At 34.6% G+C, this 15018-nt stretch overlaps 4 protein-coding genes and 2 pseudogenes across 6 annotated transcripts, besides 2 other annotated features; 3 read left to right on the plus strand and 3 right to left on the minus strand.

The window, feature by feature from the left end:
- Positions 1–5984: part of a mobile genetic element that runs on past the window's edge.
- On the minus strand, positions 866–1173 carry TVAGG3_0333010 (protein of unknown function, DUF4108 family; the record flags this gene model as incomplete). The annotated part of the gene is made up of 1 exon (XM_051230515.1): positions 866–1173. A coding segment is annotated over one exon (308 nt), but the record flags the coding sequence as incomplete, so codon positions are not given.
- Positions 1210–3278, minus strand: TVAGG3_0333020 (annotated as a pseudogene). Its single transcript has one exon. A coding segment is annotated over exon 1 (2069 nt).
- TVAGG3_0333030 (uncharacterized protein) lies at positions 4122–4541 on the plus strand (the record flags this gene model as incomplete). The annotated part of the gene is made up of 1 exon (XM_051230516.1): positions 4122–4541. One exon carries the CDS (start codon positions 4122–4124, stop codon positions 4539–4541), a length of 420 nt encoding a protein of 139 aa, XP_051100246.1.
- Positions 5985–8006: 2022 nt separating the features above from the next.
- TVAGG3_0333040 (protein of unknown function, DUF4106 family) lies at positions 8007–8999 on the minus strand (the record flags this gene model as incomplete). The annotated part of the gene is made up of 1 exon (XM_051230517.1): positions 8007–8999. The coding sequence occupies one exon, from the start codon at positions 8997–8999 to the stop codon at positions 8007–8009; it is 993 nt and encodes a 330-aa protein (XP_051100247.1).
- Positions 9000–10033: 1034 nt separating this feature from the next.
- On the plus strand, positions 10034–11368 carry TVAGG3_0333050 (protein ubiquitination; the record flags this gene model as incomplete). Its single annotated transcript, XM_001298459.1, has 1 exon — positions 10034–11368. One exon carries the CDS (start codon positions 10034–10036, stop codon positions 11366–11368), a length of 1335 nt encoding a protein of 444 aa, XP_001298460.1.
- Positions 11369–11671: 303 nt separating this feature from the next.
- TVAGG3_0333060 lies at positions 11672–13444 on the plus strand (annotated as a pseudogene). The gene has a single exon. A coding segment is annotated over exon 1 (1773 nt).
- Positions 13445–13963: 519 nt separating this feature from the next.
- Positions 13964–15018: part of a mobile genetic element that runs on past the window's edge.

Below are 15018 nucleotides of genomic sequence, written 5' to 3' on the forward strand. Positions count from 1 at the left end.
TGACCAGAAGTACTACAAATGACTACTAACTCATAGAATGGGTTCTTCTCATCTAGTTCTTGTTGTTGTGCAGCCATTTTAAGATAAGTGAAAGTCTTACCCGACCCAGGTGGTGCAATTAGACCTGTTATACCATTCTGAGCAAATAAGAACTTGTCATGTATGGGTTTTATCTGAGCATTTTCCAACTTCCTCTTGTTTGTTTAAAACATTCTCAAATTTCTTGTCAATGTCAGCAAACTTTTTTTCTAACATATTTTTAGAAAAATTAAAATTTTTATCTTTTAAAATGTCTAGCGATTTCGCTATCTATATTCGAGACAAGCTTTTCGACAGCAAAACATCTGTCGACCATAAAATCTTACATAGTGTAAACAAGAAAGGTGAATTTGTTCTAAAGTTCTGTTTCTGGGAATATGACAAGAACCATAAAACATTAAGCAGAGAAGTCTTAAAATTTGTCAATGACAGACTTGTTGACAGAGATGACGCCTCTTGGAGAGATGAAGTCCAACAAAACTTCTTAGAATGCAAAGAAGACACATGCGCTGTTCTTGAAAATGAAATAGAAAACAGAATAGAAGAGCTATTAAATGACAAAGCACTTTTACAAAAATATGGTTCTGAGAAGTTTGACATAACTCCACCAGAAAAGAAGAAGAGAGAAAAGAAAGAAAAGAAAGTAGAAGAAGAGAAGAAAGAACCAGAGCCAGAGAAAAAGAAATTTGACAATGTAAAAATAAAATTTTATTTTTAGAACATTTCTGGGTCAATGTCAATGTTCTCTTCCTCTTTAGGAGCAAACACTGGCTTAGACTCTAAAATCTTTTTACCCAATTTACCTTGAACTTCAACTATCTTAGACTCATAATATTCATAGTCGTCTGCTTTCTTTGGTTCATAAGGTATAACAAGTTTGTATGCTTTGCCTTCTTTAAGGTTTGAAAACCTTCTGTCAAAACTTTCTTTGACTGTTAACAAACCTTCTATGTCTAAGTCTTCAAATTTCGCACCATTTTTAGTCACAATAGCAAACTTAACTGGTTCGATGTTCCAAACTTTGTCAAATGAAGACTTTTCAAAATGGTAGAAGTAAACATTCAAATATGTGAATGGGTCTAGTTCTTCTTTAAGTCCTGACATGTACTTGTTGACTGAGATGAATTTCGTCATCTTTTCTATCGGATAAAAAAATATTTTTTTTAAAATTTACTCAGAAAAATTTTTCTTTGTATATACACCATTCTGTACGTCTAAAAGACTTTTGACATTTGCCAAGAATGTTCGTTTAGACGCTGTCATATAACCATATTCTTGACAATACTGTTTATACGAATCGTACAATGACCTTTCATCTAAACACTCAAAGTCAGTTTCATCTATGAACAGTTCATATACACTCTTGTTTGCTTCTAACAATGTTTGTCTCTCTTCGGTATGTGGAATTTGTCTTGGATTGAACTTGAAATATCTAATGTCATGAAATATGAGAACAAGTGGTTGTAAAAGTCAGATGTCAAAGTTTCTGCTAAGTCGTCAAAATATTCTGTATCTTGCATATGAGCTTCTGACGTTCTGACAACTACATATCTTCTGTCAGAACTTTCTAACTTCATCGGAACGGCGTTGTTTGAAACCATGATGAAATTTGCAACATTTTCACAAACTCTTTGGTCTTTATATTTTCTTTCAACAACTCCAACTTTGTCTGTTATAAGACTCTTCAAAGCATCCGAGTTCAAAACTTTTGTTGTATCTATACTTTGAAGTTCGTTACATACTATAAGTTTCATATTCTCTATTGAAGAGTTAAACTTACCGCAGATGTTTTCTAAGTTTGTCATATTCGGGTTCGAATAGCCCTCTAACAGTTTGCATAAGATATCTGTAAAGAAAGTGTTCTTACCTGTTCCTTGTTTTCCAATTACAATGAGAGCAGTTTCATTTTTAGCACTTGGATGTTGTAAGATGTTTGCAAACCAACATAAGATATACTCATAGACTCTTTCGTTTCCATTGCATATAATTTCTTTGACATGGTCTAACCAAGCTTCTATAACATTTTCTTTCCATTCTACTTGTTCGTATTTATATCCAGTGAAGATAGAATAGAAGTTTGGAGAAGGTGTATAGAACTTTATACCACGAACTGAAAAATCTTCTAACTTTGACAATAAGATATCCCAAGCATCTAACATCTTCATACCAACTTGTACGACTTTTATTTTCTTAAGTTTTGTTTACATTCTTGTTCTGAAACTATTGTCGCTTAGGTTTGTTAAAGACTACATCCCATTCTTTCATAACATAACATTCTGGGGCAGAGTCGACATAAATGACTAAACGTTTCAAATTCTCGACTGCTTTGTTATAGTCTCTAAATGGACACATATTTCTGAACGCTTGGAAGTCATAAAAATCTGAAACGTCTATTCTGTACATTTTTATAAAAATAAAAAAAAATATTTTTTTTATTCTTGACTTTGTTGTTGCATTTGTTCCATTTGTTGCATTTGTTGTTCTTGAGCTATTTGTTGTTGAAGTTGTTCTTGTAGTACAATACTTTCACCAGTTGCATCTTCCAATTCGAAACTTTCTGCCGTCATTGACAAATACATAGGACATAAAAGTTTTACAGGAACAAAGTTTGCGTCGACTAAGGTTAAGTTTATGTTTGCTAAAGTGTTTGAGTTTACTAAAGCTGAAAACTCTGCATTCGAATGAACAATAGGCAAACCAGCAGAGAATGTGTTGTTTATACGCATGAGTATCTTTTGGTCATAGTAGTTTCTGTCGACATTCGAATAGCACTTTGAACCTAAGTTTGAAACAATATATAAAATAGGTGTACTTAAAGTCAATGGAATAGATAGACCTTGTATGACACCTTTTCCTGTTATAGGAAACTGTTGGTAGTAAAAACCAGATATAAGTTTTGTATTATAGCTCATATCGTTTATACTAAACTCAGTCGGACATCCAAACATAATGAAACCTGCTCTAGTTGCAGCACATGTTACATCCGTCCTTAAAGTATTAAATAAGTCAACAAAACCTGTTGGTGGTATATCTGAGTAAGTATCTTCAAAGGAGTATTTTTTACCATTCACAACAACAAAGTCTTCTGGTGTCAAAAGAGCAAAACAGGCTTTAGTCGTCATCGTGTTTAAGGTCAGTTTACAATATCGTCCTTGAGGACTTTGTAAGTTTGTTGTTATAGAATTATATGACTCAGGGTTTTTAGTCGTAATAGTATAAACCACTATGTCTTCTGCCATTTACATATATTTAAAAGTTTTTCTGAAAGTGGAGAAGAACTTCATCTAAACTTTCACATGGCGTTTCTTGAAGTTCTCTGTCTAAGAAGTTCAAATATTTTGTAAAGACATAGAACTTTCCTTTGTCTACACGAACAAACAAAACAGGGTCTTTCATATCGTTCAAAAGTGTGTAAAGTCTTTACATGAAATAAAGTCTATATTATTTTTCTTCAAACATCTTTCAAGAAGTTTTGACATTTTTACTTAGCAAGTAAATTTTAATGAAATGTTGTGGTCGTCAAATATTTTTATAACGTCTGGGAAACTATATTTTAAGTTCAACGTTTCACCTCCTTTCATAACGTATATCTTGTCAATGACATTATATGAAACACCACAGCAAGCAATGTCAGGTTCTATTTCTTTGATGTTTATATCGTCTGCCTCTGTCAAAAGTTTCAATAGTTCTTTCAAAATTTCATGAGGTGCAATGACATATGAGTTCACTTTTACAGGGTTGTGTTCGACCAAGTTTAACATTATACCTAAAGCTTGACAAATCTTCTCCTGAGTTTTAAGTTTGTCTTTAAGTTGTTGGTAGTCGTTTCGAATATCTGCAACAGAACTTAAGTCTCTGCTAACTTCAGGGTATGTTGGTTCTTTTACAGGAACTATTGTTATACCATCTTCGTCTTCGTATGGTTTCCCCACTTCAACATCTCTTTCTTTGACATTGACAACAACACTTTGACTGTTTGTTTGAGTTGGTGAATTTAACTTCACATCTGCCATCGCCATTAAACCTTTTGAAACACTTACGCTTCTATTTTTCGGAAATGACATTTTACTTAGAATAAAAAGATGGACGTATTTGAGTATCTCTTCGAATTGAAGCAAAACAAAGTTTACACACACAAACAATACAAGTTCATTGACAGAGTAGTTCTTTACACAAACAATGGAAAATGTTATAGAATAGCAGTCTTTGCTGAACCAAAATATTTTCATAAAGCAAAGAAAGTTGGTATAACCGAGATGGTGAAAGTTCTTGAAGCAGACAAAAATATAACAACAAAACTGACCGATATTTCTAAAGGTAAGTTTATAATACAATATTATATCAAAACTGGCGTACTGTCAATATTTGACGGAGAGAAGTCAGTTCAAGAACAACTTACTGACCTGCTGCCAAAATCTGCTCGATGGAAGCTGTCGTTATACCAATCTGAGGAGCCCCAGCAGGTTTCATCGAACGAATCTTCAAAAGAGCATCTTCCGTGAAAAGTGCTATTGGTTTTGTAAACTTCTTTGCTTTCAATTCATCTGGACCGTCTCTGTCACCAGTATATTGTATTTGAACTGTACCAACAGTTGAAATACCACCCATAAAGTCTTCTGAGTCAGCAAATGGAATGCCAAGCCAAAAGTTTGAACGGTCTCCATTTGTATATTGAGTTTTTTGACCTCCTGTATGAGTCCATACTTTCACATATGGCATAATAGAACTTTGCATTTCAGGGTTAATGGTTGTTGTGAAGTTGTTGTTAAAGTTCATAGCATCTAATGTCAAGTTGTATGACCTCATATCCTCAACTGTAGAATATTCTTCTCTTGGATAATATTTGCCATCTATGTTTATATGATATTTAATACCAGGGTTGTAGAAACAAGAATAGTCATTTATAGTTCGTCTGAACAGTACAAACATAGTATCTGCATGTTTCATTGCAGTTGTTAAAGCAATATCTGTTCTTGCACCTGGGTCAGCACTTTGGTTTCCAACTTCACCTGCAAAGTCTTTGACAGATATTTGGTGTATAGGGAACATAAGTGGAACTGCAATATATTTGGCAGCTAAAGCATTTGAAATATCTGGGTCCAACATATAGACTGCAAGTCTGCTTTCTATTCTCTTGCATTCAAACTTTTCGCATGTGAACTTAACTGGGTCCCAAGCAGTTCCAGCAGCATTGAAGTAGTAGTTTACTTCAGTGTTGAGGTTTGAGAAACCAAAGTCTAAGTCAACTTTGTCTTTGCAAAAGTCACAGAACTTGGCTCCACCAGTTCCAGCTACAGTAAGAGTGAATGGGTCTTGTGTTGGTGCAATGACTAAGTTATTTTTGCTTGGAGTAAGTTCGATAGAAATTTTTCCTGCCCAGTTTGGCAAGTATCTTAAAAACCTGAAGATGAGGAAAGATGACAAAGGAACTCTAAGTTTCAATTTTACTTTGGTTACTGCTGCTGCAGTTTGTCCAGAAAGGTCAACATAAACTCCTGGAACGTTAGGGTCAAGTCTTCTTATTTTCTCAATGGTGGCATACTGGTCTGTTTGTTCTCTAGCTTGTGGTTGTACTGAGTTTCTCAAAGCGAACCATTCATAGTTTGCCCATGTTACTGTTTGAACTAAGTCAGAGTTAGAATATATCTTATATCCATGAAAACTTCTGGAGCATATTGGTATCCGACATAGAAAATTCCATTGCAACCTTTCTTGTCAGACAACTTGGCAGAAGGTTTTATTTCAATGTCTTGTTCCACGTATAAGAAAGAGTTGTCAATAGAAATTATATGAAACCTGTCGCAAGCAATATCTACTGTTGTTGAAGAACCTTCTCCAAACTCACCTACGTTTCCATAAGAAACAGCAGTTGTATATTCGTAAGTTCCAGGAACTATTTCTGACCTTCTAATGGCATTGTCGCATTCGTTATACCATTCGGAAACATTTCCATTCATAGCATCCAAAACTGTTGGCGTTATATTCTGAGCGGCGTACATTTCATATGGGTAAAAATATAGAATAGTTGTCAAGTTCTTCTTCGTATATGTTTTGTCAAGACTTTCATCGTAAATGTTTTGTTGAGACTTCTTCGTCAATGTTTTGTTGAGACTTCATCGTCAATGTTTTGTAAAGACTTTCATCGTAAATGTTTTGTTGAGACTTTGTCATGAACTTTCTTGTCAATGTTTTGTAAAGACTTTGTCAAGTTCTTCTTCGTAAATGTTTTGTTGAGACTTTGTCATCTAATTTCTCATGAACTTTCTTGTCAATGTTTTGTCATGAACTTTCTTGTCAATGTTTTGTAAAGACTTTGTCATGAACTTTCTTGTCTATGTTTTGTAAAGACTTTGTTGAGACTTCTTTGTAAAGACTTTGTTGAGACTTCTTTGTAAAGACTTTGTCATGAACTTTCTTGTCTATGTTTTGTAAAGACTTTGTTGAGACTTCTTTGTAAAGACTTTGTCATGAACTTTCTTGTCTATGTTTTGTTGAGACTTTGTCATGAACTTTCTTGTCAATGTTTTGTAAAGACTTTCATCGTAAATGTTTTGTTGAGACTTTGTCATGAACTTTCTTGTCTATGTTTTGTCAAGTTCTTCATCGTAAAGACTTTGTCATGAACTTTCTTGTCAATGTTTTTGTCAAGTTCTTCATCGTCAATGAGTGTAAATGACCCAAAATATATTTTAGGTGAAGAGGTGAGATCTCACCTGTTTTCTCACCTGTTTTTTCACCTCTTGAATTTTCATGAATTTCTTCGTAAATGTTTTGTTGAGACTTTGTCATGAACTTTCTTGTCAATGTTTTGTTGAGACTTTGTCATGAACTTTCTTGTCTATGTTTTGTCAAGTTCTTCATCGTAAAGACTTTGTCATGAACTTTCTTGTCAATGTTTTTGTCAAGTTCTTCATCGTCAATGAGTGTAAATGACCCAAAATATATTTTAGGTGAAGAGGTGAGATCTCACCTGTTTTCTCACCTGTTTTTTCACCTCTTGAATTTTCATGAATTTCTTCGTAAATGTTTTGTTGAGACTTCTTCGTCAATGTTTTGTAAAGACTTTGTTGAGACTTCTTTGTAAAGACTTTGTTGAGACTTTGTAAAGACTTTGTCATGACTTCTTTGTTGAGACTTCTTCATCTAATTTCTCATGAACTTCTCATCTAATTTCTCATGAACTTCTTCGTAAATGTTTTGTCAAGAAAGTTCAGTAAGGACATATGGGGTGAAAAAACAGGTGAGAAAACAGGTGAGATCTCACCTCTTCACCTAAAATATATTTTTGGGTCATTTACACTCATTGACGATGAAATCATGTCAAGTTCTTCATCGTCAATGTTTTGTTGAGACTTCTTCGTCAATGTTTTGTAAAGACTTTGTTGAGACTTCTTTGTAAAGACTTTGTTGAGACTTTGTAAAGACTTTGTCATGACTTCTTTGTTGAGACTTCTTCATCTAATTTCTCATGAACTTCTTCATCTAATTTCTCATGAACTTCTTCGTAAATGTTTTGTCAAGAAAGTTCAGTAAGGACATATGGGGTGAAAAAACAGGTGAGAAAACAGGTGAGATCTCACCTCTTCACCTAAAATATATTTTTGGGTCATTTACACTCATTGACGATGAAATCATGTCAAGTTCTTCATCGTCAATGTTTTGTTGAGACTTCTTCGTCAATGTTTTGTAAAGACTTTGTTGAGACTTCTTTGTAAAGACTTTGTTGAGACTTTGTAAAGACTTTGTCATGACTTCTTTGTTGAGACTTCTTCATCTAATTTCTCATGAACTTCTTCATCTAATTTCTCATGAACTTCTTCGTAAATGTTTTGTCAAGAAAGTTCAGTAAGGACATATGGGGTGAAAAAACAGGTGAGAAAACAGGTGAGATCTCACCTCTTCACCTAAAATATATTTTTGGGTCATTTACACTCATTGACGATGAAATCATGTCAAGTTCTTCATCGTCAATGTTTTGTTGAGACTTCTTCACTACTTTCACTTTGTTCTACTCTTCTCTTCTTCTTTGGTGTCGCTTTTGGTAACTTGCCCTCTGCTTCAAGTTGTTGTTGCTGAACTATTTCTTCCATGTCTGGTTGTATCTGAACTTCTTCCTGTGGAGTTTCTTGTACCTCATCTGCTGGCACATATGTTCCGAGACCGTTTTTAACAAGTTCCCTATCTAAGTCATCCGGACTCATAAACCTTTCTTCTTTCGTTCCGTCTCTATATTCTGCACTTTTCATTACCTTTTGCATGGACGCGTCGTCATTTTTACTTTCTTGTGCTAAGTTTTCATACTGTATGGTTTGGTTCTGCAACTGTAAAAGTTTTTCTGCCTTTACATTTGCTTCAACTTCTTTTTTATACTCATCGCTATCCACATATGTCTTCAGGGCTTTTTGTTTTATCTCTTCATCTTTCAGTACTTTATATCGAGTAGTATGGTTTTTCAAATTTATGACATCTTGTTCCATTTTTGCTACTTCTGCTGCTTTTTCTGACATTTTTTTCGCATATTCCTCTGTACTTAGTTCTTTCAGTTGTTCTTCTTTCTTCTTTTTCTCTACGTTTAACTCATTGAGTTTCTTTGTGTGTCTGTCATATTCTAGTTTCTTTTCGTTTTCACATATTTGCTTCTGTATGTCTATGTTTGACTTTTTGACATCTGTTATTTGATTTTTGAGTGAACTCAAATTCATTTGACTTTGAGGGTTATATGCTGTTCCGTCTGCAGCTCCACCATAGCCTGCCATTTTCGCTAAAAGTGCCGCTCTTAAACCTCCACTCTGTGCACCAACAACTCGGTTTAAAAGCATAGGATTGCTTGACATTTGTTGCAACATAGTGGGGTCATTCAGCATTTGTTGTTGCAACTGTTGTTGTGGTGTTAGTCTTACTATTGGATGTTTCAATGCTCTCTTCCTCTTACGTATATTCTTACGTATCTTACGTGGCATTTAAGTGAAGTTAAAAAGCGGCTTTTGACAGATGTTTATATGACACTTTCTCCGGTTTATAGGACCTCTCTCATATTCTATCTTATCGTATCTAAACTCATCGTAAATGTTTTGTTAAGACTTCATCTAATTTCTCATGAACTTTCTTGTAAATGTTTTGTTAAGTTCTTCATCGTAAAGACTTTGTCAAGACTTCTTCATCGTAAAGACTTTGTCAAGTTCTTCATCGTAAAGACTTTGTCCTCTAACCATCTCATAACGGTTTCCAAACCACTTTTATCGGATGTAAAGTAAAAGCATGGATGGTTATGTAAAACGTCTAAAGTTTCTAAAGAGTCTCTCAAAGTATACTTCCTTGGAACGCCCGTAACTTTGAGAAGCGACGATAGACCCTTACTTGTCCGGACATAGTTCTACTATTTTGAGTCCTCTACAAACAAGTCAACAGCAACGACTTTCAAAAAATTTTAGGGGCTAGAAGGCACGAAGTGCCTGGGAAGCCCGCTTCACCCAAAAAAACCTCATTTTATATCAACTGCATGTTATACTAAACATCTTCAGGGGCTAGAGGGGCGCAGCCCTGGAAGCCCCAATACCCTTTTTTTTTCATTCTATCAAAATACTCTTTAAATCGGATTAATGCATTCAAAATATGCTGTATTTTATAAAATTGTCATAAATTGATTGAAATTTTCATATAGTTAGCATAATCTTTGAAAATGCTGCGAAACATCTTATCAATATGAGCAATAACTATTAAATATCTCCAAACAAAGCATTGTCATAGCTCAAGTAATTGATCAAGTTCCAATTAAACTTAAAATCTCTTGATAATCAGCTCATTCACCAAGTACTACTCAATATAATGCGTGATTACATATGTTGTCTTATTCTCAAAGCTTCGTTTGACAAAAAAATTTAAGATATAAATTTTGTATTGATGCAAAGAAACAATATTAATACTTTTCTTCCTGTTTTATTTTTGAATTCAGAATAATTGATGAGACTCATTGAATCTTAAAAATTCTGAGTGCATGAGTATGGAAACCTGTCTTATACATTCGAATGAGTGCATCCTAGCAAATATCAGACAATACATTAATGAAGCTAAGTTTTTTGATATTTTTGAGGCTGAAGACATCAAAGAAATATTGCAGGCAGGCGAAGTACAACTGGCAGACTATCTTGATCTTATTGAACAATGTGGGAAGAATAAAAACGGAGTTAAATCAATATTGTTTTTACTTAATGCAAGACTCTCTTTGAAAAATCTTCAAGAAGCCATTTCTATTCTTAAATCCCTATCAAATAACTTACATTTAAGTGTTTTCAACGAAATTAACAAAGTAATAGAGCTCAATGAGCATTCACTCGAAATAATACAGCAAAGTCAAGATAAAGAAAATGAAATTAAAAATCTTAACTCAGAGAACGCGCAATTAAAGGATGAAATATCCATACTTAAAGAAAGTCTTTTCACCTATGAATTTCAATCAAAAATTGCTCAATATTCAAATTCGACTGATTTTAATAGTATATATCAATTTCTTGAAAATCTTTCAGCGAAAGAAGACCAAAAGTACATGTATTTAGCATTTGAAGAAGGTCTCTGTGGTAAGAAGGATGAAAAAGAGAATACTATTCTTATAAAAGCATCATCAACAGGAAACTTCAAATTTGTTAAATCACTTATTGAATGGGGATGTGATCTAAATGCTGCAAATAGAAATGGAGATACTCCTATAATGAAAGCTTCAGCACAAGGACATCAAAATATTGTCAAATATCTTAGAGAAAATGAAGCAAATAAAGAAGCAAAAAATAATTCTGGTATTACTTCTCTTATTTATGCATCAGCTAATGGACATTTCGATGTGGTGAAATATCTTATCGAAAATGATGCAAATAAGGAATCAAAGGACAACAATGGAAATTCTCCTCTTAGTTGGGCATCTAGTATGGGCAATTATGAAATTGTCAAATACTTAATTGAAAATGACGCAAATAAAGAAACCAAAAATAATGAAGGTGTCACTCCTCTGATGAAATCATCTGCAAAAGGTCATCTTAATATTGTTAAGTATCTTGTAATAAATGGAGCAAATAAGGAAGCGAAGAATAAAGATGGTTTTACTGCTCTAATATATGCAACAACAAATGGTCAACTCGAAGTTGTTAAATACCTTGTATCAGTTGGGGCAAATATTGATGCAACGGATAATTATGGATATACATCTCTTAAATGGGCTTTGTCAAATAATAATGAGAAAATAATTGATTTCCTTAATTCAGCAGGAGCTTCTGTTGATGCACCAAGAAATACTGGAAATAGACGACGCAATTGGGCTTCAATTAGAGGTAAATTATAAATAAAGTACTCACAAAATCTAGATTGAGAGGCGGTCAATGACTTTTGAGGGGAAATTAACGCATGGAATTTAATATTATTTAGGTTGATATTCTTGCTTATTATTTCAGAAAAAAATCTTAAAAATTTCAATATGAAAATTGAAAGCAATTCAAAAAAATTGCTAACATGTAAATTTTAATATCCTATGCATAATTTCATATAAAAAAAAAAGAAAAAAAAAAGGGATTGGGGCTTCCAGGCGCGTTGCGCCCTCTAGCCCCGAAGATGTTTAGTATAAAACCGCTTTTTAACTTCACTTAAAATGCCACGTAAGCTACGTAAGAATATACGTAAGAGGAAGAGAGCATTGAAACATCCAATAGTAAGACTGACACCACAACAACAGTTGCAACAACAAATGCTGAATGACCCCACTATGTTGCAACAAATGTCAAGCAATCCTATGCTTTTAAACCGAGTTGTTGGTGCACAGAGTGGAGGTTTAAGAGCGGCACTTTTAGCGAAAATGGCAGGCTATGGTGGAGCTGCAGACGGAACAGCATATAACCCTCAAAGTCAAATGAATTTGAGTTCACTCAAAAATCAAATAACAGATGTCAAAAAGTCAAACATAGACATACAGAAGCAAATATGTGAAAACGAAAAGAAACTAGAATATGACAGACACACAAAGAAACTCAATGAGTTAAACGTAGAGAAAAAGAAGAAAGAAGAACAACTGAAAGAACTAAGTACAGAGGAATATGCGAAAAAAATGTCAGAAAAAGCAGCAGAAGTAGCAAAAATGGAACAAGATGTCATAAATTTGAAAAACCATACTACTCGATATAAAGTACTGAAAGATGAAGAGATAAAACAAAAAGCCCTGAAGACATATATGGATAGCGATGAGTATAAAAAAGAAGTTGAAGCAACTGTAAAGGCAGAAAAACTTTTACAGTTGCAAAACCAAACCGTACAGTATGAAAACTTAGCACAAGAAAGTAAAAATAACGACGCAGCCATGCAAAAGGCAATGAAAAGCGCAGAATATATAAAAGCTAATAATGACTGGTTAGATGCCCAAGCCAACGCTAAAGCAGCCCAGCTTATAGGGTCAATAAGGACAAAAATACAAGCGGATGAAGACAGTTCAAATGAAGCTTTAACAAATGCTGACTTTAAGAACGCCTTCGAAGCTCTTCATAGTAAGGTGAAACAAGTGAACGACTTCTCATCTGGAAAGAAACTGAAGTCTGAAGGTTTCGACAAAGAGTTAAAAGAAGTAGCACAAAATATGACGAAAATAACAGATGCAGCAACGAGACAGGCAGTTCAAAGTGCCTATGACGCCGTTAGAGCAACTGTTGTGAAAAGTCAAGAAAAAGAGTTACAACAGACCAAAACAGACCTAGTAAATGCTTTCTTAAAAACGAAAAGTCAGGTAGGACATTACGCTGCAGATGGAACATATGTGCCAGCTGGTGGAACATATGTGCCAGCTGGTGGAACTTATATACTAGCTAGTGGAACTTATATACCACCAAACCCTCCAAGAGAAGCACCTGCACCAGGACTACCTAAAACATTTACATCGTCACATGGACACAGACACAGGCATGCACCAAAACCAACACAACAACCAACAGTTCAAAACCCTGCACAACAACCACCTCCACAACCAACACAACAACCAACAGTTCAAAACCCTGCACAACAACCACCTCCACAACCAGAGCAAGGACATAAAAGAAGTAGAGAACAAGGAAACCAAGAATTCTTAAAAAGGCTTAAGGAAGACTATGGTTACCCAGATAGTATTGACTTTAGTGACAGATATAAAGAAGCTATTAGAAAGTTCAAGGATGGAAATACTGACCCGGACCTATTTAGCTTTATGGCTCAGCACCAAAACGGATATAAATTCAAAAACCTGGAAAATACAGCTCGCTAAGGGATATGATTAATAGCATATCATCAAATGACATGAACGAATTTACTCCGAGATATTTGATGTCAGAGCTAAATGACAATTCAACTCCCGTCATGAAACGCGTAAAAAATAGAGACGGAACGAAAGAAGAAAGGTTTATGAGTCCGGATGACTTAGATAGGGAAATTGTTGAAAACGGTCTCGGAATATATGAAATGCCAGCAGATGAGGTAAAGAAACTCCACAGGAAGAACTAGTTCAGATACAACCAGACATGGAAGAAATAGTTCAGCAACAACAGCTAGAAGAGCCTGAAGGAAACGAACAAGTCACTCTTTGGAAACTAACTTCACAGAACTAGATGAAGATTTGGAACAGCCGAAAAATCTTGACCCTCAACAAGAGTATGCGGAGAATATGGAATATTTCCAAGAGTCTAAAAAAAATTCGGCTGACATAGTAGAAGAATATCGAAAAATGTTTGCCGACATACAAAAGACTCCAACACCAGATGAAAATATTCAGCATAGAATGGAAGTACTGAAAGAAAATGTACACAAATACAACAACCCTTTTTACTTACGAGCATTTAACGTTCAATCTTTGGATGAACTCGGTGAAAATAAAAGGTTAATTTTCAAGAAAACATATAGAAATGAAACATTGTTTAAAGTTCATTCAGAACCTAACCAAGATGGAAACAAACCTACTTTTGTTTCTGCAGACGATGGAACTACAATGAGATGGGGTCATAAAGCTAATCCGGATAGGTGGTTCATAAACTTACAACCACAATTCCAAGAAGTTGTAGACGCAATGGAATTGAATGGTGAACGAGATATAGCTGGTATTTTAAGCGCGGCTTTAATGCCATTGAAAGATATGAAACATGCAGATATTTTGGACCAGTATGAAATGAACATGGCTGATGGAAATATAACACCTGACGTTCTAGAACATTTATCTCAAAGAACTACACAGAACCATAGAGATGGTATATTTGGTGAAGAGTTTAGAAAGAAAGTTAGGGAGGGAGAAGGAAGAGAACCTATTGTACATGACCTTGCAAACGAAAGTTTACAAAATGTCATAAAAACTTACTTTGCAGACAATGAACTGAGAAGGGATGAATATTTAAGAAAACTCAAATGGACAGTACCAAATGAAATGTTAGTATTGAAAAACATGTTCCTTGACAAAATAAAACCAACTACAGAAATAAACGACGCAAGACTGAAAGATTGGGTAAAAGCTTTCCCATTCACAAAAGATATTGTTGGTAACATGGAAAGAAAACCAGAATGGCTACAAAAACATATATTTGGAAACGAGCATATTCCATATGGACAGGCACTGTTTGAAGAGCTTGAACCGGAAACTCAGGACAGAGTCATGCAAACAATAAGCGACGACTCAAATACAAACTATGACAAACTCTTTCTAGGATATAGGTTACCTGAGATGGGCGACCAGAGCCCAAAGGCAAAAAGGACATGGAAAATTTGCAACATACTAGATGAACATGAGGCAAAGATGCAACAACTTCAAGCAGAGGGCAAGTTACCAAAGCGACACCAAAGAAGAAGAGTAGAACAAAGTGAAAGTAGTGAAGAAGTAACTTCATCTAGTGAAAGTAGTGGCATGAAGGAAAAAGAAGAGTTAAAAACTCAGTCAGGAAGAAAGTAAAGCTTGGTCACGTGGGTTCTATTATGACACATAAACCCAACTATTCTATA

Source organism: Trichomonas vaginalis, chromosome V, assembly GCF_026262505.1.
Source record: "Trichomonas vaginalis G3 chromosome V, whole genome shotgun sequence".
In the NCBI taxonomy this organism is placed as follows: domain Eukaryota; phylum Parabasalia; order Trichomonadida; family Trichomonadidae; genus Trichomonas; species Trichomonas vaginalis.